A 24932-nucleotide genomic window follows, 5' to 3' on the forward strand; every position below is an offset into this window, starting at 1 on the left:
GTATAATGGTTGGTGATAGTGTTGGTTGATTGTTTTGTGAGGATGTTGTTTGTAGATTGCTGTTGATCAGTTGTTGTTGTTGTGATAGCCACGGCCATTATTTTTATGACAGGGATACATTTTTATATCGTCCTGTTGTGACTGGCTGTGCTGACTGATTCTGGTCTAGACTGTTACTGTAATTGATTTTTGTTGTGACTAATGGGTTGACTGGGTAAGTGTTGTTTGCACTGGAAGTGTCCCATGATGAGTAATATTGAACATGGTTGTGTTTCAGGTCTTCCCTCCTGTCTGAGCAGCAGAAGCAGCTCCTTCTCCAGCAGCACTTCACTCCAGTAATGACTCTACCATGCACTACAAACACACTCAGACATGCAAACACTTGCAGTACATGCTCTTGATGTTTGGTAACGCAATACAACACAACCATGATGATAAGATGGATCATCATACGAAGTTCAAATAAAACTGAAACCGTATTAATGGATGAATTATCGGGACCGAAATAAGAGATACAGTTGAAGTAGGAAGTTTACGTACACTTAGGTTGGAGCCATTAAAACTAGTTTTTTCAACCACTCCACTACATTCTTGTTAACAAACTATAGTTTTGGCAAGTCGGTTAGGACATCTTTTTTGTGCATGACACAAGTCATTTTCCCAACAATTGTTTACAGACAGATTATTTCACTTATAATTCACTGTATCACAATTCCAGTGGGTCAGAAGTTTACATACACTAAGTTGACTGTGCCTTTAAACAGCTTGTCCAGAAAATTACGTCATGGCTTTAGAATCTTCTGATAGGCTAATTCAAATCATTTGAGTCAATTGGAGGTGTACCTGTGGATGTATTTCAACGCCTACCATCAAACTCAGTGCCTCTTTGCTTGACATCATGGGAAAATCAAAAGAAATCAGCCAAGACCTCAAAAAATCAATTGTAGACCTCAACAAGTCTGGTTCATCCTTGGGAGCAATTTCCAAACGCCTGAAGGTACCACGTTCATCTGTACAAACATTAGTACGCAAGTATTAACACCATGGGACCACGCAGCAGTCATACCTCTCAGGAAGGAGACGCGTTCTGTCTCCTAGAGATGAACGGACTTTGGTGCGAAAAGTGCAAATCAATCCCAGAACAACAGCAAAGGACATTGTGAAGATTCTGGAGGAAACAGGTACAAAAGTATCTATATCCACAGTAAAACGAGTCCTATATCGACATAACCTGAAAGGCTGCTCAGCAAGGAAGATGCCACTGCTCCAAAACTGCCATAAAACTGCCAGACTACAGTTTGCAACTGCACATGGGGACAATGAGGCAGCATCTTGTTGTGGGGGTGCTTTGCTGCAGGAGGGATTGGTGCACTTCACGAAATAGATGGCATCGTGAGTGAAATAATGTGGATATATTGAAGCAACATCTCAAGACATCAGTCAGGAATTTAAAGCTTGGTCACAAATGGGTCTTCCAAATGGACAACAACCCCAAGCAAACTTCCAAAGTTGTGGCAAAATGGCTTAAGGACAACCAGGTCAAGGTATTGGAGTGGCCATCACAAAGCCCTGACCTCAATCCTATAGAAAGTTTGTGGGCAGAACTGAAAAAAACGTGTGTGAGCAAGGAGGCCTACAAACCTGACTCGGTTACACCAGCTCTGTTGGAGGAATGGACCAAAATTCAACCATCTTATTGTTGGAAGCTTGTGGAATTGAAATTGAAAGGCAATCAAATACTAATTGAGTGTATGTAAACTTCTGACCCAGTGGGAATGTGATGAAAGAAATAAAAGTTGAAATAAATCATTCTCTGTACTATTATTCTGACATTTCACATTCTTAAAATATAGTGGTGATCCTAACTGACCTAATACAGGGATTTTTTACTAGGATTAAATGTCAGGAATTGTGAAAAACTAAGTTTAAATGTATTTGGCTAAGGTGTGTGTAAACTTCCGACTTCTACTGTACATTATTAAAATATAGCTGTGAGCAGCAATGAACGGGGTTCACAGGATGACAAAAAGGACAGAAGATCACTCGATCATGCAGGAATTATCTTCCTTTATGTGCAATCATGATTCTAAATACAACATCTGGAGTGAATTTGACATGTGGTTCATGAGATGATTTTGAGCAAGAGTGTTACATATGCAAAGTATTAGTTATTAATAGTTTCCTTGTTTTTTATATATATTACCAAATTCAGTGTGGTTCGTCTTAGATATGTCTATGATAGTGATGACAAGTTTGAAGTTGATGGGCCACTGTGGATTGGAATTGCAGTGTTTTAAATGGACGTGTAATATCAGATTTTTTCTTTGGAGCTAGGCTTGTTAGGGGGCACTATAGGTTGAGGTTGGATAGGATGTGTCTGGAGGTGAGGTGGCAGAGGTGATTGGTAGGGGGCGGCTGCAGCCCTGGAATGGCAGCCCATTGCTGGTGGTTCAGGTGTTGCCTGACCTTGATCGGGTGTAGCTAATGCCAACGCTGGGAGCTGCGTTGGTGTATTGTTTCGGACTGGAATTTGTGCTAGAAGGTGCCATCTGAAACCTCAGCTTCTCCAAAATTACTCCATGATTTTCGACAGATGTCTTTAAAGCTTGCACCATAGCCAGGAGCTGTTGGATTGGATTGTCCTGACCTATGATGGACAAGGTCATGAGTTGTCTTTGGTGTCCGCTTATGGGGGTTGGACCTGGATGAGGGTTGAACTTTGAAGTCTCCCTCTTGTTCCTCCTCAGATTCTTTGTACTTCTGTGCAGGGGTGAAAGTGGAATTATTTTCTTCCCGGTACAGGACGTCCTGTCGTGCACCAAAACAAATGTATAACATATAGAATCCCTATTAATTCAAATAGGATCTCTGCGGGCCTAGTTGTAAAGAATTGTAATTGAACTTTTAAAATGTATGACCTTTAATTTGGTGTTTTATTAGGATCCCCATTAGCTGTTGCTAAAGCAGTAGCTAGCCTTCCCGGGGTCCACGCCAAACATCAAGTAATACAGAAGATTAATAAACAAGGACAGCTCAAGGACAGAATGTCAATTTACTGTGGTAATAAACATAACCAGTCATGATGTTTTCATATGATTGTCAAATAATCACTTCAAAGGGCTCCGTGACTTGGTTACCGGCGCACGTTCATCCACTCGCAACATATTCCCAGCCTCCAAATAATGGTGAATGGAAAGAGAGATCTGTTACACAAAATACCAAAAAGTGTAATGACATTTGGCGATTGTCGTTAGGACATCATTTATGCGTCCACTGCTGTTCGGGCACGTCTCGGTGTCAGCCACTCATCTCTGCCTTGACAAAATATCAGGGTTTTCCTCAAACCACATCGCATTTGAGCGTAGGCTATATGACCCGTTTTCAAGTCCATTTGCACATTTAAAAAAAATAGCGGTAATTATAAGAAAAGTGATGTAATAACCTACAGTTCTTTTGACATTTTGTTCTATTTGTACAGGCTCATGTTTTACCAATAAGGCGTACCCCCACCATTTAGTTTTCCCGGGACGCCGTATCTTTTCCGTACCACCTTACTTTCACTCCTGGCAGTGTGTTTTTGGGAATGGCCCCTGCGCCTCTGGGGCTGTAACAACAACAAAATGTTGAAAAGGTCAAGGGGTGTGAATACTTACTGAAGGAACTGTGCATACAAACGTTCAAGTCTCCAGGTCAAACAGGGCGGTGGATATGACGGTTTAAAGCGAGACTGCTTATGACAGTGTCAACTATAGGCCAATCAGTGCCGTTCTTTTTGCCCAAGTTATTCATGGCCTCTAGTTTCTCTGTTCCAAATTATTTAAAAAGTTACCAATCTGATCGACTGTTAACCCCTAATTATTCAATGAGTGTGACCATGGTCAGGTTTAGTTTTGGTCCCAAAAAATAAATGGAGAAAAAAAACAGCATATGCTGCAGTCCTTTTCTGGCCTGGCACCGGTAGATTCATTTTGGATGTGCATATCACTACCCATGTTCAAGTCCCTTATATCTTGGGCTGTGTGTGTCTCAGGAGCAGCAGGTGGTGGTCTATCAGATGCTGCAGCAGCAGTGGCAGAGGGAGCTACAGCGCCTCACACTGGCCGGGGCCCTCACCTCCACCCCCACTGCCCAGTCCCCAAACCTGGGGGCCTCGCCCCTGCAGGGTGGCCAGGGAAACCCCCTCTTCGGTCTGCAGGAGAATGCACTTCACAAGCCCGGGGTGAGTGCCGATATGCAGTTGTTCGAGACTCCTTATTTGAATAGGCCATTGTATATGTCAATTCTTGATCGACTGAAACTTTAAAGAATAAACGTCTTTCTAGAAGGTTGACCCGCTTTGTAATGCTGTTAAACCTGAGGATATAATGTTGATACATGTATGTGTGGGCCGAACATCTAAACTCACAGGTTAGTTTTAAATGTGTTTAATTTCAGGGGGTGGGAGAGAAGGGCGGAGACAACAATGGCTGATATGTTATCTTCGTGTCTGAACTGTTGCAGCTATAACAGCAGCTATAGCAGGGGAAAGGAACGTAATTGAGCTGTTCCATCAGAAACTAATGTCACCTTTAATCTCCATCTGAAAGACTCTTGAACTCTCTGTCTTCTATCATCTCTGTCTTTCCCCCTCTTTTATGAATGTATAATGGAATCGATTTAAACGGTTATGTTTTATTTCTTATGCATTGAATTCCTTTTATTTGAGGACGTTTTTTTTCTTCCAGGTCTGTGTGTGTGTAGGCAGCTTTCAGAGAGCATGAATACGGTGGTCTGTAATTGAATTGCACTGATCTGTTAGCTAGACCAATTGGGTTCACTCTTGTAGCAAGAGCCAGAGATTCTGGTGTCCTGACGGTAAATGTGGAGAGTATTTGGGGTCCAGCATAGAAATTGGACTCTGGTGATCAATTCCAAATCAACCCCTAGCCGCTACTCTCAAGGCACTTCCTGAGATCTGAAATGATTCGATGGGCGTAAACAACATGATGACTATTCCACCTAGCCGATCAGAAGACATGGTAAACTTTAAACCTATCCAATCCTTTTAGATCTCCTGGAGTGCCTATGGGTAGGGCTAAGTGTCGACTTGGAATTTGGATTTTGGGTGTTTTGGGCCAAAGTGTCCTTAGGCCACAACTTTACTGAAGCACTGACCCTCCGCTTAAGCAATTATACCCCTGTGGAACCAATGTATCCCTCCAAACATCCTTGTTGAGGACAATCTGTCTGAAACCTCTCTAAACATCAACTGTCTTCCTCAAGGTCGTGTCTTCCTTTCATTTTCTTCCCTCCCATATATTATACAACTATGATATTCCTATTCTATCCTATTAAATGTCACAGCTACAGGCTGGCATCAAATGATCTGGGGACTGGCATTGACAGTGTAGAGTGCGAACTATGCCTCAAGTCCACCCCTGAGAATTTCGAGAGAATATATGATCCTCAATATGTGTGCCGCTGCCAAGATTAATCAAACGAAACCAAACGTTTGAAAATTGTCCCAAGTAAACATGTAAGAAATTCATATTTTTGTTTCCTCAACCCATGTGTACTTTGCTGATATATAACCTAATAAGGGACATTTGGATACTTGGAACTGATAAGTTAATGATAGATTAGTATGAATATTTTGCACTCTATCCTGAAGTGTTAGTGTTTTCTTATTTGTTTCTGTTGTACATATTGTTCTGTTGATGCCCGGGAAACGAGTTGTTCTTTTAGCAATACTGTATAGTTGTCAATGCCTTCAAATAACGCTAGAATTACTGAGGAAAATCAACTCGCCCTTAACAGCCAAAAGGCAGCTTCTTTTTGTCTTATTCATTTCTTAATCTAGTTTTTGTTCTGGTTACATTTACCGTTATTTTAGATTGAGGGCGAAAGCACTCTTTTCAATCTTACCATTTATACTATTGATAGGCAACGGTGATAATGTCAACAATTGTCAAATGAAAATACGTTTATTGGTAAGTCTCAAATCATCTGTAAATTGTGTCTTAAGATGCTGCTCAATGTTTTAGAAGAACTGACAAGCAACATCCCATGTTAGATGGTGTCACTTTACTTTTGTCTTAAGATCTATAAAATGCGGTCATAGTAATGACATAGCAGTCATGGTATTTGTGACTATGTTCTTATACAATTGTGACTCAACGTCTTATTGGTGTCATCAGGTTCAAATGTTGATTCAATTGTCATCAGGTGACTTTATCTGTTATGATACGACTGTCAATGACATCGGTTACGTCATTCTAGTAACACTTATTATGTACAGTATGTCTTACTACTGAGATCACGATGTCAAGTTATAAAATGTTACCATTCAGAACACATAGGCAACTCGGGAACTATAATATGTAACTTTCTTTACTGCATCTCCTTTCCTGTGTGGCACATAACAACAGGTCCTTCTGTGCTGGGATCAAACTAATCTATTAACATTGGCCGTTCTCCCAGGTCTTTTAACTCACTGTTAGACTGGAATAATATTTTTCCTTTGCGGTGTTCGTTACTAATCTTATTCGATCATTTCCTCATTTAACTACGGTCAACGATCATTCCCAAATGTGTGTTAGTTTTCCATTTGCGACCTCGATATTGACCTCCCCGTACATGTGATATCCGGTAAGTATTAGATCTGTTCTGTTTTTGTTGTTAGTTAACAGTGAGGAGCTTTCAATCGACTTTTGTTAGTTGGTTAAAATACTGTAGCAACGAGACGATAGGAGAATGTTAACGTTGACAACACATGAGCCTATTCCTCCACATTGACAGGACTTCCAAAGGAGGTCTGCGGTTGAACAAGTACGTCCTTATGAGTTGTTGTACGATTAAGGTTTTTAAAAAATCTAGGAAAGAACATGTCGAAGAGGTTGTTTTGAATGAAAGAGTACCTCGAAGGAATCTTGAAAGGGAATCTTTCCCATGTTGCACTGGGGCGATTTGGCCCAATAAATGTAAATCTTTTTTTTTATATATATACTTTTTTATTTTTTTTATTGTTTGAGTGCAAATTGTATACTTAAATGTGTTTGTGTATAGACGCATTCATTTTCTAAGCTTTGAAGTTTGGGTAGCCAAGATAAAATAATCCATGTTATTATGTACGTATGTTGTTATGTGTATCTGTTATGTATTACATCATATTTAAGCACCTCTCTCTCAATGAAGTTTGACGAAAATGGAACGAACTTCTTGGGACATAAAATGCATGAAATGCAGTTAAGTCTCGCAAATCAGTAGCTAAATACCAAGTTTGACTACGCATAGTTTTTAAATGCATTGTTCTCAAAAAATGTTTTATGAAATTTAAGTTGAGCACTGCATTTAAGAAAAGACAAGCATTGTTGTCAATGTACAGTGTATTTGTTAGAGAGAATTAATCAACAATGAATTTGCCAATATTCAGATTTAATGCCCTGTAAAGTATTTTGATATTTTTGTGTAAAAATTAAGGTACAATTAAGACGACTGAACTTTTACTGTCAATAAATGTATTTTACTGAGTTGATTTGCATGTTCTCTTGGTTTCAAAGCTTTATTTACAGACCGCAGCATTGACAAAGTCCTTGTGTGCATCACTTACTTGAAGCAGCCTGTCATAATGCCTTCATGAACCAGTCATAACAGTGTTATGAACAGTCATAACAGTGAAAGAGAGCGGTTCCCCAGTTGGGCTGGTCTGTGACGCACCGACACATTTTCCATTCAGAGGAATAAGGCAACCTCACAGAGAGCTACACACAATAGAACACTTTATTTCCAGAGGACATACGTATGAGGTGGATGTGGTTCTGAGTAATAGCAAAAGAGGAATTATAATATTGACTGTATAAGGCCGGGATGTCAAAAATAAGGCCTGGAGGGGTCCAATCCGGGCCACAGGTGGTTTGAGTAATAAAACACCTGCAGCTGAATTATTTTTTTTTGGGGGGGGGGTCTAACTCAATGTACTTTAAAATTACTAAAATAAAAATGGAAACAGTAGAAATGATAATGGACCTATATTTATACCGTTTCTTGACTGTCCAGCTCGCTAACAATCACTAGACAGTCAGGGAGCATCGGAAACACACATAAAAACGATGAATAGAGGACTATGTTTAGCAATTTTGATGGCAAGGAAATACAGTATAACCAATTTTCAGTGTGGACCTCCGGACCTTGTTGAAGACGGAACGCGGCCTCCAGGGTAAAATGAGTTCAACCCGATAAGGAGATAGTGACATAAGCAAAGGACTGCATAACACATAGATAGCATCAACTACTAGTAACAACTGGCCATCGTAACAACCAACTGTAAATGCATGTTTCAATAACAACATCGCTCACTTCAATCCACGCACTCCATCACTCTTGTCCACCTGGAGAGAGATTGAGGAGGCTCTGACCTAAACCAGCAGAAGGACTGTCGGGTCTTCTGCCCCCTAGCAACCTATCGGTGGCCTGCAAGGCCTGGTAGCGGAAGTCACCGGAAGTTTTGGGAGACAGTTTATGATCCCCCTAGTCCAGGGATGGGTCATTTTGATGGGAGTGGGAGACACAACAAAAATCGGATTCATCATGAGGGGCTACACTTGCTCACGGGTCTGCGTACCCACATGTCCCTGCCCTAGTCTCTCTGGCGCCATCAGGTGATGGGTGGAGTGAGCTGCATGAAGTTAAAAAGCTCAAAGGCGGGGGGAATCCGTAACAATAAGTGTCATGAATCAGTCAAAACACTGTAGAAGCAAAGGTGTTGTCTAGCTTGATCAGGTTGGAATTATATTGGATACCTGTTGATGTATAAGAACCCTGTGACTTGATTGCACAGAACATTTTATGCTGAGGAAGAAAAAACTGCAGTGATGATTGATCTCTGAAAGTGAAACCTATCTGTGCTCACCCTGTAGGGGAAAAAATGGCATTTTCGAGTTATTTGGATGTTGTAGTACAATACATTTTATGGAGAATTTGTTATAATGCAGCTCTTGCCAACATGGCCAGGTGGCTCAGGAGCACCTCTACAAGAAGACATGTAGGATTGGTGACATAGAGATAGATAGAGAGAGGTGAAAGTAAGGCGGTATGGTCCCGGCAAAATAAATAGTGGGGATAGGCTATATAAGTAAAACATAAACAAACAAAAATGACATCTATGCTATTACACCACTTGTATCATTACAGCATGTCAGAGCCATGAAAAGTTAGTGAATGGACTTGAAAACAGGTGGTATAGCCTACGATCCGAAATGCGATGTGGTTAGATGAGAATACTGACATTTTTGCCAAGGCAGAGATGAGTGGCTGACACTGAGACGCTGGCGGACAGCAGTGGACACACACATTCCGGTCTAATGGAATCCACAAATGTCATTACACTTTATGGTGTTTTGTGTAACAGGTATCTCTTTTCATTCAACACTGTTGGGGGCTGGACATATTTTGCAAGTGGATGAACGTGTGCAGGTAGCCCAGTAAAGGAGCATTTTGAAGTGATTATTTGACAATCAGATGAGAATATCATAACTGCTTGTGTTTATGCCACAATAAAAGGTAATACATTGTAAAAAGTTAAATTACAAATCTTTACGACTAGGCCCACAGAGATCCTATTGAATTAATAAGGATTCTATAGGTAATTATATGATTAGGCCCATGAACATGTTTGCACATATAGGAGGTCCCATACTGTGAAAAAATGTATTCTACTTTCACCCCTAGATAGGGGATTCCTCTTTCTATCTGTACCATTATAGCGTCTGTGACTGCACGGGAAGCACCATTGAGGCTGCAACCCATAGAAAAACCCACCCAGTTGACTAATTAGACGACTTTAAAATGGCTTAAGTATGACGGAAACCTTCAATGGTGCAGCCCATGCCAAAACTGCCTTTTGGCTACTAGAGGCCTCTATCATTCTCTATGATTGGTGATGACTTGTATGGTAGTGGACCTCGCCTTGGGTCGTCTGTTAACATTTACAGGCCAATAGCTTACCTGTCTGTGCTACAATCATTGTCATTGGCGGTATAAACCCATTTGGAAGTTAAGACTTGTTGCGCGTGGTCTAATTTGTCTTTTTAATGTTGTTTTTTTGTGTGAAGAGGGTGAAGTGAAAGCTACTGGAGATTGTTTTCTCTGACTTTTCTTAGAAGGCAGCTTTACTAACAAGGCTAAACCGTCTACAGTGAAATTTACTAAAACGTTCGCGTGCCGTATCAGGAAGAATGAACGTGATCATAGGAACAATGCGCGATGGGACCAGGGCAACTTTGAGGCAACCTCGGCTATTTACGGCTCTTGCCAGTTCAATGGTAAGTATAAAGTCAAGGAAAATCCATGTTTGTATGTTGGTCGCTTGTGAGTATAGACTGCAAGTGCAATAGTTACAGAATAACACCTTTTGGCAGCTTTCTGTGTCGATCTGGATTCCAGCCTCTCTATAAATCCTCGCTAAAATAGTTCAAATAGATGATATGATTGTCAAAGTGTTACTGTTGACATATGCATTTGAATAAATATATATATACATCTAGATTCTAGCGTTTAAAGACTAATTATAAGGCATTGTATGAAATCGCAACATGCTGTTCATAGTAGATAAAGGAAGGGCAGCTGTTCAAAGAAAACCTGTATAGTCATTAGAGAACGCCGTATTCACCTATGGCACAGATATGCCATTCATATGGCCGTGAAGCAGCATTGTGCCATTAAATCTCAATCTTTAATCAAATAATTGACCTAAAGCAAAGTTCAACAGTAATTTGTCAGGTCCACTGAATAGGCTACTAAATTCCAAGTTACATTCAGATAGTAAGTTCTCCTAGTGCTGGGTTGGAACATACAAATATTTTAAACTCAGGCCCCTCTCCCAGCATTGGGGAACAACCCCCCATTTCTATCTCAAGCACTGTTCATGACACAAACTGTTGTTGGAGGAGAGATTTTTTTTGTTTTGTTGCCAGGTTTAAAGATTATTTCCTGCAATTCTACCCATTTTGTCATGGGGTGCAGATACATGTTTTGCCGTTTTAAAGCTAATTTTCTTGCAATTCTATATGTTTTTCCATGTCTAATGTGTATCCATGTGATTCATTGTGTGACTCGACCATTACTACAAAATCTTTGGACTAAAAAACCCAGCTAAAAAACATTAGCTGACGTGGGCTAGTTGATCTGGACATTTCTGAGAAGTTATAAATAGCTCTCTCAGGTATGCGATAACTGACATGACAAGAGGAGTACTGATGATGCACTACCTCATTTCGAAATTTCACCTTGCGCATTCTACTATTACAACTCCCCCACACCCCCCTGCCACCGTTTGGGTACCACTGCACCATGAGTTCTCAATGCCGGGATCTACACTGCTGTTCATATGACGAGCATAAGCAATGCACTATTATTGTGTGACTAATCTAAACTACTACCTCCTCAGATGCAGTGCTCCACTCAGACCAATAAACCTGTTGTCGCTGCCAAGATGCCTTTCAGGGTGAAAGTGACTGGGGGCAAACGCTACGTCTGGTGTGCCTGTGGACACAGCAAGAAACAGGTGGGTGTTCAGGCATTGAATGTCAAGATTCATGCCCGTGCAGGGCTCTAGCCTGTACCCTAGTTAATGATGGGAAAAAAACAGGGCCGACCCTCACCCGATGTATGTCGGGCCTCGGGTCGGGTAGCAGAGTTGAAGGCATTGAATGTAAAAAATAAAATAAAAAAATAAAGGATTAGGACCGATGAGCCAAAATTGGCGCGATATTAACCCTTTCCTTTCCCAGCAGTAGTGATTTAGGCCTATATGCTCTCCTATATGGTCTTCTTCATGAGAATAATGTCTGAAATTGTAATCTGTGCTATAATTAACTCATTTAAATCAGTGAAGCAATAGCACTGACAGTCTTTCTCTCGCGCTCTCTCTCTCTCTCTGTCAGCCCTTCTGTGACGGTGCTCACAGGTCTAAAGCACCCAGCATCTCTCCACGACACTTCACTCCCGAGAAGGACAGCACCCTTATGCTGTGTGCCTGTAAGCAAACCAAAAATGCACCTTACTGCGATGGCACACATTTCAAGGTCATCTTCCAGGATCTAGTCAGCTCAGTGAAAAAAGTGTTTAAAATGAATAACCTTTAAAAAGAATGGCATGACGCAGCTAATTTCCTTATAACTGTACCGCCTATATTCATTGTTCATGAATCACTTGTTGACACACATTTTATTTATGATAAATGGAAAAAGGCATTTATGTTTTGTCACTGTCCATAAGGGAATAAATGATGGCCTACTATTTCAATACACATTTTGTCATTCTTATCTTTTTCCCCTAAACCATGCATTCTTTTGAGAAACATGCTGGTGTCTGGCAAGTTCATATAGCTGATATATGATGATCGTTCTTAAATTAAGTTAATGAGTTAAAAAATATATAACCGCTTTTAACCCAACCCCTCCAAAAGACACACATACAGGTTTTGGAGAGTTGGGGGGGCTGCCACGCTGGGCACTCGGGGAGCTGTTGTTGTGAGGGTTCAGTGCCTTTCTCAAGGGCACAACAGCAGGCAAATGGCATCTAGGAATTTGATACCAGCAACCAATGGTTGCCAGCTCACTTCCCGCCAGATCTTCCAGTTGGACCCGAGATTCAAACTCGCAACCCCCCGGCCACTGTCTCACCTCTCTTAACCACCAAGCTACCTGCTGCTTGGTCATGTTGTCAACCAGGCAGCATGATGCATCGTCCAGAAACCTATACAACATCTCCTTTCCATAAAATGTGTTTGTTTTTTCAAACTAGTTTTCATTGGGAAGGTAGATAAAGCATTTTTTTATCAAAAGCAATCATTTTGGCTGTGTTTATACAGGCATCCCAATTCTGATATGCTGCCCAATTATTGGCAAAAGATCTGATCTGATTAGTCAAAAGAACAATATTTGGGCAAAAAAATCTGAATTGGGCTGCCTGTGTAAACACAGCCTAATGCATGTGAAAACACAGAATCCTACTCATTACTCCGCGTTCTTAATCTAGCCTAGTCTGTCACTTTTGTTTTGAGACGACTTGCCATTGGCTTTGAACGGGGAAACTGGTTTACGCTCCAACCTGGTCTCAGACTAGAGACTGTAAATCCGGGACACATTGTAAATCCGGGACACTCAAATTAGTATGATAAGTTACATTTGGTATGGTTACATAAGACCGAGGATTACTTAAAGAAAAAATGAAAAGTAGGGTGGTTGGTTGGTCAGGGGTGGATAGGAGGGTGTATTATGCAAACATCAAGCAACCCAAAGGGTTGCATGTTCAAATCTCATCATGGACAACTTTGAAACTACTTTTAGCTACTATGCAACTACATTTTAGCTACTATGCAACTACATTTTAGCTACTATGCAACTACATTTTAGCTACTATGCAACTACTTTGCATGTTAGCTAACCCTTCCCCTAACCTTAACCCTTTAACCTTGACCCTAACACCAAGCCTAGCTAGGTTGCCACCTACAGTAGCTAACATTGGTTACAACAAATTGGAATTGTTAACATATCAAACGTTTTGCAAATTTGTAACATATTGTATGAATTGCAAGAAGTAACATATTATACAAATTGTAATCCATAAGACATCATACAAAATGGATTATGGACACTTGCAAATTAATACATACCATACGGAATATAATGTATACTAATTGAGGGTCCCGGATTTACGTTTACTATGTTATGTGATTTCAACTTTGGAGGGGACCATTACATTACATTTTCTCAAGAGCAATTCCTGAGGGGGACACCAAAAGTAGTGTTGTAACACAAATTGCCTACGTTGTAATATGTTCAATGTATATTGAGGAACCATAATTACTACTACATTTACATTACATTTAAGTCATTTAGCAGACGCTCTTGTCCAGAGCGACTTACAAATTGGTGCATACACCTTATGACATCCAGTGGAACAGCCACTTTACAATAGCGCATCTAAATCTTTTTAGGGGGGGTGAGAAGGATTACTTACCCTATCCTAGGTATTCCTTGAAGAGGTGGGGTTTCAGGTGTCTCCGGAAGGTGGTGATTGACTCCGCTGTCCTGGCGTCGTGAGGGAGTTTGTTCCACCATTGGGGGGCCAGAGCAGCGAACAGTTTTGACTACTGGATCATTTATATTGAGTTAACTGAAGGGTTGTCCCAACTTGTCAAATGTTTATAATAATAATAATACTACTAATAATAGTTATAGCAGTGTTCCCTATCAGTCCAGTGTGTATGCAGGTATTTGTATTTGCAACCAGCAATACCAATAAGGGCCAGTAAGTGGCAATGGTACTGTACACTGTATGGGTGCAGTTTTCGTAAATACAATTGATCATCTCATCTAAAATCTCCATTGAGAACCATCACAAAGTTGGTCTCAGTATTGAATTTACCTTTTTTATTCGACTTTTTCTGATATTTAATGACTATATAAGTCTATATGACTATATGAGTCTACTACAATAGCTTTACAAGAACAACATTTTCAAAATAAGTACAGTTCTAAAAGCGAAAGAACTACTTCAATGAATAACCAAATCAACCAAAATAGCCTCCAAAAATACTTATTTAATGTTCAGTCAGTGTTTCAACACTTCAAACAACAGCCATGGACAAGTATATCACACAACATCTACCCCTGAGTCCAGGTTGAAATGATTTCATAATCAAATCCCCTCAAATGCTGAGCATCTTGCTTGGAGAGAAGCCGGGTGCAGCGGCCCGTGTGACTGATTCCGGAATCTACCTCTACATGGCCAGCCGTTAGCTACACAAAATCTCAGCTCGAAGGCTTTATTTGGTTGTAAAGAACAATATACAGAGCAGCAGACTACTTACGCACACACAACCAAACATTAATACAATCATATCAGGCAGAGTGCGCAAATTGGTTTAAGCAACCTTGATACAACCTTGATACAACCTTGGACATGGCCGATTATTACCGCCCCAAAAGGTAGGCAAAAGATTAAAGTCTCAACGAAGACGTTTGACATGGTCAACAACAACCACAAATCTGTCTTGTGCATGTAAACAAGTTGTCTTTGGTTACAATGTTGTGGAGTGATGATTTACTCCTACTCTATAGCATTGGGAGGAAGCGATTTATTTGTATTTTTATCTGCCGTAATATAATTTTCCTTTTTCGTGTTTGCTGACCATACATAGGCATTTGTAGGGTGCATTCACTGCATTTGCATAAAGGAAATCTGTTTTGCTACACTAAATCTGAAACTTACGTTACAGGTCCAGCGCTCTGTCATCGCTTACAAAAAGCCTTTCAAGGCGGAGCTTGTATGTGGAAAGCGTCACTCATGGTGCACTTGTGGACACCACCATGTGCCCAACGCTCTGCCCATCGCTCTGCTTTCATTGAAACGGGTTCATTGAACTCTGGATCAGATTGGTTTTAGCATACCAAAGCAGCAGATTATTCAGGTAGTCAATCACCGGCTTGTTTCTCCCAAATTTCTGTTTTAGCCTTTCTGTGATGGAACCCACAAGACTAAAGCCCAGGGCCTGTTACCTCAGCGCTTCGTCCCTGAGAAGGACTCCAAAGCTTAGCGGTGTGGCTGTAAGTACACCGCTAACCCACCATACTGCGACAGCACTCACAAGCAGGAATTCATCCAGTCTGCCCTGCTCCCAGAGAACACAGACTTCTGAATGGATAGGAGCTGCATGTGTTTTTGTCCAAATTTACTGTGGTGTGGGTCCTCTGAGTTCTGGTCCTGGAGAAGGAGGACCCTAATCACTGGTTCAGAAGGGTGATTGACAGCGAACAGATGACGTATACATGTCTGACGTGTTTAGATCTGATGTGGGGGGGAAAAAAATCAGAATTAGGCTGTCTGTCTAAACGCAGCCTTAGGGGCCTCATTAGAATATAATGGGAAACTCTGGCCTTAGCACGAGCTTTGAACAAATCTCCCATTGGCATCCATACAAGATTTGCATGATAAGAGCTCTGCGAACAACTCAATTAAGGATTCATCACATGATAAGCAATTTGCAAGGTGTTACTTGTTATGAGGCGATTCCACGATAACAGAATGATGCTGAGATTCAGATATTTCACTTTAAAATGTAAAAACCAAAGATTAAAGTTATTCAAACCATTCAAACTTTATGCACACGGACTAGTTTTAACAATTTCCACAAAACACATTTACTTGAGTGCAGATGCAAAGTTTGGTAACAGAATAACAGTGTCTTAATCTTTGCAATCAGGGGGGTTGGCATACATTTTAAAGTGAAAAATCTGAAAATCACGGCATTGTTCTGTTACCGTGGAATTGCCCTGTGTGGAATGCACTGGTGCTTCTGTAAATGTTTGAAATTGTGATGAAACAGATATTTTACATTTGAATGCTCCGCTAATGATACGCACAAGTATTGTGATGGACTGTTTCTCAAAATCAAGTATTGTAATAGAACACTAAATCATAAGCTTGATGTAAGATGAATTAAGATGTATTTCTATAGATCTAAAAACAGTATTATTTCCTCCATGGTGTATTCTGTCTGTGTTGAAATTAAAACGATCAAATATTTTTTTTCTCTTAATTACTGTCACATTTTGCCATCCCATAACCTGTTTTGTACGTCACTTATGAAGAAATGCAATGTTTCAACCGAAAACATCCCCTGCCTTTGAAGTCATGAAAATCCAGATTCTTTGGAGAGCACATAGTTACCGTGGATCCCAACTTAAAATCAAGTTAAACATTCTTAAATAGCAGCATAATGATAATACATGATTTAAAGCTCTGCTACTCACAAATTGTTGTTGATAGCAATGTAACAGATTTATGTATTAAAGGTCCAAATGGAGACTTATCACAGGAGCACTGGCAAGTTCTGATATTTGAACTACTCAAGAATATAACCCAACAATTAATCAGAATGGGACACCGAACTCATAACCAAGCAAGTAAACATTTTAATGACCTAAACATGCACATATGGCTGATATTTTAGAATAATATCATTGAATGGTCAAAATATACATTGAGGGAATGTCAAAAGTGTATGAAAATACAACAAGGTGTACATGGTCAGATATACAATTCCCTTTGAGCTCATTTCTCTGATGTGAGTAGAACGGGTACCGGTATGTAACGCTGAGAAACGTACAGTAAGCTACGTTTTTCAGACGATTGTAGTGCTGCTTGAGGCTTGATAAATATAATGGCTTTTCTAATGTCAAAGCACAGGGAAGTTTAGTACTCGCATACTGTGATCTGCATTTCAAAGAAAGTGCATCAAATGTTTCGTACATATCTATTGTCCTTGGTGATTGGGGCCATTACCAGTTGAAAGTACTGCATCTACATACACCAGAGTTATTATATACAGTATGACTGACGGCAAGAAGACAGATCTTGCCTTTATATTTCTAGGTTTTATATATATATATATATATATACAGTTGAAGTCAGAAGTTTACATACACTTAGGTTGGAGTCATTAAAACTAGTTTTTCAACCACTCCACAAATTTCTTGTTAAAAAACTATAATTCTGGCAAGTCGGTTAGGACATCTACTTTGTGCATGACACAAGTAATTTTTCCAACAATTGTTTACAGACAGATTATTTCACTTATAATTCACTGTATCACATTTCCAGTGGGTCAGAAGTTTACATACACTAAACTAAGTTGACTGTGCCTTTAAACAGCTTGTCCAGAAAATTACGTCATGGCTTTAGAATCTTCTGATAGGCTAATTCAAATGATTTGAGTCAATTGGAGGTGTACCTGTGGATGTATTTCAAGGCGTACCATCAAACTCAGTGCCTCTTTGCTTGACATCATGGGAAAATCAAAAGAAATCAGCCAAGACCCCAGAAAACAAATTGTAGACCTCCACAAGTCTGGTTCATTCTTGGGGACAATTTCCAAAAGCCTGAAAAAGCTGTCATACCTCTCAGGAAGGAGACACATTCTGTCTCCTTGAGATGAATGGACTTTTGTGCGAAAAGTGCAAATCAATCCCAGAACAACAGCAAAGGGCCTTGTGAAGATGCTGGAGGAAACAGGTACAAAAGTATCTATATCCACAGTAAAACGAGTCCTATATCGACATAACTGGAAAGGCCACTCAGCAAGGAAGAAGCCACTGCTTCAAAACCGCCGTAAAAAAGCAATACTACGGTTTGCAACTGCATATTGGAACAAAGATAGTACTTTTTTGAGAAATATCCTCTGATCTGATGAAACAAAAATATAACTGGTTTGCAATAATGACCATCGTTAGGTTTGGAGGAAAAAGGGGGAGGCTTGCAAGCCGAAGATCACCATCCCAACTGTGAAGCACGGGGGTTGCAGCATCATGTTGTGGGGCGCTTTGCTGCAGGAGGGACTGGTGCACTTCACAAAATAGATGGCATCATGAGGAAGGAAAATTGTGTGGTTATTTTGAAGCAACATCTCAAGACATCAGTCAGGAAGTTAAAGCTTGGTCGCAAATGGGTCTTCAAAATAGACAATGACCCCAAGCAGGGTAGCCTAGTGGTTAGAGCGTTGGACTAGCAACCGAAAGGTTGCAAGTTCAAATCCCCGAGCTGACAAGGTACAACTGTCGTTCTGCCCCTGAACAGGCAGTTAACCCACTGTTCCTAGGCCGTTATTGAAAATAAGAATTTGTTCTTAACTGACTTGTCTAGTAAAATAAAGGTACAATTCAAAATGAAATACCTCCAAAGTTGTGGCAAAATGGCATAAGGACAACAAAGTGAAAGTATTTGGAGTGGCCATCACAAAGCCCTGACCTCAATCCTATAAAAAAAAATTGTGGGCAGAACTAAAAAAAAAAAAAAGTGTGCGAGCAAGGAGGCCTTACAAACCTGACTCAAGTTACAACAGCTCTGTCAGGAGGAATGGGCCAAAATTCACCCAATGTATTGTAGGAAGCTTGTGGAAGGCTACCTTAAAATGTTTGACCCAATTTAAAGGCAATGCTACCAAATACTAATTGAGTGTATGTAAACTTCTGACCCAGTGGGAATGTGATGAAAGAAATAAAAGCTGAAATAAATCATTCTCTCGACTATTACTCTGACAATTCACATTCTTAAAATAAAGTGGTGATCCTAACTGACCTAGGACAGGAAATGTTTACTGGGATTATATGTCAGGAATTGTGAATAACTGAGGTTAAATATATTTGGCTACGGTGTATGTAAACTTCAGACTTCAACTGCGTGTGTGTATATATATTACATACCCATACAGATAGACAATTGCATCGCAATGCCATTCAGCATTTTGTCAATTGATATTTTAAAGCCAAATTAATTGTGAAGACTTGGGGAAAGGAATCGTTGAACCGACTGCATATCATACAGTTACAAAACAATTACAATATCCTGTATAAAAGATACTCTATATACATGACCAGGTATGTACGAATGCTCACATTGGATACATATTGTACATTTTGTATGTATGTTTTACTCTAACACACAGTCACACACACATTGAAATTAAATGTCTATTTGGCTGCACTTGACAGTCTGTTTACTGATCACAATCGCCCTCTCCCTCAGTACTCTCTTGGCAGATTTCCTCTTGGTCTGTCCATTGGTCCATTGAGGGGCTACTCCGACATTTTGGGGCAATTCTGTTTCACTCTCCATGTTTCTGGGATGTATCAGATTTAGGTTGGGGGTGATACCGCCCCTTTGTCCCCTCCCCTAGTCTCAGTCGCTGCTCCATTGCTTTTGCCGTTGACGTTCACCTTGCGTGCGTTGCTCCCCGACTTGGAGGCTAGAGGGAGCCGTTGAGTACCGTTGGGTCCTGTGGTACCGCTGGGGCTCTGAAGGGTAGAGGGTTGGCCTCGGAGGGCAGGGCTGGGCAGGGTGGAGGCGGCTCTGGGGACCTGACCAGCCGGGCTCAGGGCCTTGTCGCTGTGGGAGTCGCTCTCAGAGGTGGGGCTTGTGTTGACACCATCGGAGTGGGCCTGGGCGGCACCTTGGGACAGCCTTCGACGCTTCCGGGTGGGCTTGACACAGTACTGCAGGGGGAGGGGGCCATTCTGCAAAGAGTCACAGAGAGAAGATGAGAACTCTCCAGACACGTGAAAGATCACTCAGATCCTAGGACCTAGCAACGTAGATGTTTAGTGAAGTTGGGATTAGCGTTGGAAGTGACAACTGAAGCTTGGTCAGTGTTGTTGTTATAGCCAGTGTGTCAGTTGGCACTTACACGTCGCCAAGAATACATGTAGGCAATATCCATCAGCGTGTAGTAGTCCTTTAAGGGCTCATCAGCGTAGAGCACTTCAATCTGTCAAGGTAGAGATCATTATTACACATTAAATCGCACACAAGTCCAAGAAGGGGGGATAGTAGGGCCAGTCCACCTACGCGAAAGCATGCATGATCTACTGTATAGGAATGCAGCTTGTCACTCAAATACAGTATTGAGACAAAGTGGTTGTTGGTGTATACTGTGGCTTTCTATGGAGTTGTGAGGCGATGCTGTGCAGCCTGTAGCAATTACCCGTAAGGTGTTCGGAATGTCCATCTTGCTACGCAGGAACTTGGCTAAGTGCAGGACTGTCATGGCTGCCGGGCATTGCAGGAAGCGTTTGCTGTTGGTCTGAAAATGAAGAGAACAGTACGTGTGGTTAGAACAGATTTATAACTAGAGGGTAAGGGCATGACAATAATATGAAATGTTAGAAAAATGTGGTCCTGTATGGCTCAGTTGGTAGAGCATGGCGCTTGCAATGTATGAATGCATGAGAGTCGCTTTTAAAAGCGTATGCTAAATGGCATTTCTTATCATTTAGAGAGTGTGGATGACAAATTGACATTAGCGTTTGCATGTATATTGGGTTAGCATTTTATGGTTGAATCACTCACATTGTCTCCTTCTGTATCCACAGGTTGTGTGTCACTTCTATAAGCAAATGGAAAAACAGCATGGGTTAAGATGAGCATATCTTTGTTTTGATGTGCTTTCTTTTACCCAGCTTCCTGTTAAAACGTACTTGCACAGAAATACAGCCCTATTGTAACACATTTAGTCTGTTCTATACTATAAAATATTCAGAGATCACACATTCTAGAACTTACTTGATCTTCTCATGGAACTGAATGGAGAGACTGATGATTTCATCTTCTGCAATAATAGTCGGCTCCTCCACCACTTCTCCTGGCTCCAGGTGTTGGTTTTCCTGGTTTGTGTAGAAGTCCCGCCTTCGTTTCATCTCATCTGATGTAAACAAAACAATAAAGTTATTAGAGTGAAAAAGACATTGGCACGTGTCCGCTTTTAATTATTAAAGGGGGCAACTTTTCATGGGCAAAGTCTCAAACAGGCTTATTATACTGTAATTATCACTAAATATGCTCGTTATAAAATACTGAGATGTACACTGAACACAAATATAAATGCAACATGTAAAGTGTTGGTCCCATTTTTCATGAGCTGAAATAAAACATCTAAAATTTCCATATGCACAAAAAACATGCTTCTCTCAAATTTTGTGCAAACATTTGTTTATATCCCTGTTAGTGAGCATTTCTCCTTTGCCAAGATAATCTATCCACCTAACAGGTGCGGCATATCAAGAAGCAGATGAAACAGCATGACCATTACACAGGTGCACCTTGTGCTGGGGGCAATAAAAAAGCCACAACACAATTCCACAGCAGGAATGTCCAACAGAGCTGTTGCCAAAGAGTTGAATGTTAATTTCTCTACCATAAGCCACCTTGTACGTTGTTTTAGAGAATTTGGCATTACATCTAACAGATAACAACCTCTCACCTTCGGTCGTTTGAAAATGAAATAATCTAAAAAATATGTATTTTTTTTAAACAAGTCTTAAAGTTGGTTGCAATTTCAGTTTAATCCACCAGAAAAGACTAAGCAAATATTACAAAAAATATTATGGTTAAACCATTGCACATGGTTTATGAACTGATGCACAAAATGACCTACGAAAGTTTAATAAAAATGATTATACACAATTCTAGCAACCAATAGTATGAGATATATATACACATACAGTACAAGATTGGACACACCTACTCATTGTCACGTCTAATCAAGGTGGGTGGAATCAGGCGCAGAGAGCAGATATAGATATAAAGTTTATTCTCCGGTGAACAAAATAAACACGGTCAACCCAAATACACACAGGGTGAAATTATCCAACACAGGATAACAGACTAACCGGAGAATAAGAAACACAATAACACCGACAGACGAAATGAATGACAAAATAAACAATCCCGCACAAAACAAGGGCGGGACAACCTACATTATATACAGACACTAATTAACTAAACAACACACAGGTGAAACCAATCACACAAAACCAACAGATACACGAAAAGGGATCGGTAGTGGCTAGTAGGACGGTGACGACGACCGCCGAGCACCGCCTGAACGGGCAGGAGAGCCAACCTCGGCGGAAGTCGTGACACTCATTCCAGGATTTTTCTTTATTTGTACTATTTTCTACATTTTAGGATAATAAGGAAGACATCAAAACTATGAAATAACACACATGGAATCATGTAGTAACCAAAAGTGTTTTTAAAAAAAATCTAAATATATTTGATATTTTAAATTCTTCAAAGTAGCCACCTTTTGCCTTGATGACAGCAATATATATATATAAAAAAATGGGGTATTGGAAATGATGCAGATAATTAGTGATAGAAGCCACAATATATCTTCAATATTAAAACTGATCTAGCCCATAAAAAAAGGCCTTACAACCACAGACCATGAGTAACCACGCCAGCCCAAGACCTTCATATCGGACTTCTTCATCCTCTGAGGGGGAGGGTGGTGCTGAGGAGTATTTCTGGCTTTAATAAAGCACTTTTTGGGGGAAAAACTCATTCGGATTGGCTCGGCGTGGCTCCCCCGTGGGTTGGCCTATGCCCTCCCAGGCCCACCCATGGCTGTGCCCCTGCCCAGTCATGTGAAATCCATAGATGAGGGCCTAATAAATGTATTTAAATTTACCGACTTCCTTCTATGAACTGTAACTCTGTAAAATCTATGATATAGTTGCGTTTTATATTTTTGTTCAGTATTTGTATAGAAAACCCACCCCCTTACTCAAGAGATATGGTCTTACCTTTGAATAATCCAGGCACCAACTTGTATACAATGTCCTGTAGAGTCTTGTCTGACCTGAGAAAGGATATGCAAATGATAAAGCCACGTACTAAAGATAAGAGCATGTTGGTTGCACTTATAGATGCATAATAACATAGGTACTCCGGGAGAGACGTGTGCGCGCGCACACACATGCAATGTGACTAACCTGATGCTGAGCTGTGGACATGTCTTGTGTACTTGCACATCACATCTGGGGCAGAACTTGTTGGTTTCCAGGAAGGCAACAATGCACGTCTTGCAGACTGGAGTAAGAAGACAGACTTAATGCTGGTGATTCACTGTATGACTTTTTATGAAAAGAAAATGCATTTCTACGTCAGTTTATAGGCCATATACTCTAGCCCATATACTAATAATGTTATTATTGGTTCATATTCATTTAGAATAATGCAGTGGACTTAGGAATCTTACATGAGTGCAAGCACTCCACAATGGTTGTGGCATCGATGAAGTAGCCCACACACAGTGGGCATATCAGGTTAGGATTCAGCTCTGTGATTTTTAGCCGACTGGGTTGCATTTTATCCATCTGGAAGGATCTGAAAAAAAAAAAAAAAAAAACATAAAATAATTACTTAGATGATTTACTGGGTAGCAAGATTTGAACCACTAAAGTACATGACACATTTAGTGACCTTTTCTGCTGTTGTGATTTGTTTTCCAACACAGGGCCTATACATACAAAATGTGTACTGACATATTGATGTGGTCCACTGACATTGTCTATAATAATATGGATCACGTGTTTTTGTTAGAAGCATGGCTACTAGTATATGACTATTTATTTTGTAATTACTTCCAGGATGATTGTTTTTTATTTTTATTTCCCATCCATCAATGTAACAAAATACGTTTGGAACTGCTCTAGTCTAGACCCGACTACCCCAGTGGGGCCTGTGCACGGGGAGGCACGTACCCCAAACCCCGAGAAGACCCACAATGAGCCCCTCCAATACCAGTGGGTTCTTATGCATTATAGACATTCTTTATAAAAACTATGTAAAGACAGACGAAAAATACGCTTAGATGGAGAGTGGAAAACAAAGCAGCCATCTTAAATTCAGTGACAGGACTGGATATGAGAAACGAACAAGAGAGAATCCAAATATAACACCGAGTACCTCCGTTTGTGTGTTGATGTACCTGTGCATCGCGATATGCGAATAAAAACAATTGATGCCTTTGCTTCCTACCTGATTTGACATGAAAAACACCCGTACCTCCCGACGTGGATACAGGTAAATTATTTTGAGTTGGTTAACGTTAGATCTTGCAGCAGCGCCAGAAAATGGCTTTTTTTTCCCCCACATAGTCAGAGGACCGCCCATTATGGTCACGTGATATTATTTTCAGTCCCTGCCGCTTGCCATATACATTGTATTTGCAACATTTTATAAAAAGAAAAATACAACTCTCGCGGATAAGTCACTAAAACACCCTCCCCTCTATACATTAACCACATTTGTTTATGAATGAGTCATTGCATTCATTTTCTATTTTGACAACCATTTCTAGACGGAAAACCACGCCCCCCTAGACAATGGTCAGAACATTGATAACTATATTATTGGATTTATTGTAGGATTTTGCGGGTCAACTTGACTGTAAAACGTGCAAGATTTATAGCATAGGCCTACACATTAAATGTATGCCTTTTTCTGCTTCATCACCATTCAGTATGAATGACACATTTACTCTATGAGAAATCCTGCTATCTGATCCACAGCATTACTTTTGCCATTTGCAGCTTTTAGAAATACAGAGATTT

At 40.4% G+C, this 24932-nt stretch overlaps 3 protein-coding genes across 6 annotated transcripts in view; 2 read left to right on the plus strand and 1 right to left on the minus strand.

The window, feature by feature from the left end:
* Window positions 1–7508, plus strand: part of LOC118365713 (protein AF-17-like) — a 22258-nt gene extending 14750 nt beyond the window's left edge. For 2 of the 3 annotated variants that reach the window (XM_052490533.1, XM_052490532.1), the window contains exons 18-19: window positions 278–335; window positions 4031–4428. In XM_052490533.1, the coding sequence (XP_052346493.1) occupies window positions 278–335; window positions 4031–4303 (331 nt within the window). In that variant the 3' untranslated portion in view covers window positions 4304–4428. The other variant, XM_052490534.1, reaches the window with a different exon arrangement.
* LOC118365714 (polycomb complex protein BMI-1-like) lies at window positions 366–24482 on the minus strand. 2 transcript variants are annotated; one of them, XR_008088392.1, is made up of 10 exons: window positions 24358–24482; window positions 23576–23703; window positions 23310–23406; window positions 23121–23176; window positions 21097–21235; window positions 20884–20920; window positions 20519–20617; window positions 20222–20302; window positions 17940–20051; window positions 366–1066 (listed from the first exon to the last, which is right to left on the minus strand). XR_008088392.1 is itself a non-coding variant. In XM_052490535.1 (9 exons), exons 2-9 carry the CDS (start codon window positions 23691–23693, stop codon window positions 19674–19676), a joined length of 1005 nt encoding a protein of 334 aa, XP_052346495.1. In that variant the 5' UTR covers window positions 23694–23703; window positions 24358–24482; the 3' UTR covers window positions 16933–19673. The 2 variants fall into 2 exon arrangements, 1 of the variants encoding a protein (XP_052346495.1); XM_052490535.1 differs by lacking the exon at window positions 366–1066 and having other exon boundaries at window positions 16933–20051.
* LOC118364703 (CDGSH iron-sulfur domain-containing protein 3, mitochondrial-like) lies at window positions 9898–12283 on the plus strand. Its single transcript, XM_035746399.2, has 3 exons — window positions 9898–10298; window positions 11423–11539; window positions 11919–12283. The coding sequence occupies exons 1-3, from the start codon at window positions 10212–10214 to the stop codon at window positions 12117–12119; spliced, it is 405 nt and encodes a 134-aa protein (XP_035602292.1). The 5' UTR covers window positions 9898–10211; the 3' UTR covers window positions 12120–12283.
* Window positions 24483–24932: the final 450 nt, after the last annotated feature.

Source organism: Oncorhynchus keta, chromosome 32, assembly GCF_023373465.1.
Source record: "Oncorhynchus keta strain PuntledgeMale-10-30-2019 chromosome 32, Oket_V2, whole genome shotgun sequence".
NCBI lineage: Eukaryota > Metazoa > Chordata > Actinopteri > Salmoniformes > Salmonidae > Oncorhynchus > Oncorhynchus keta.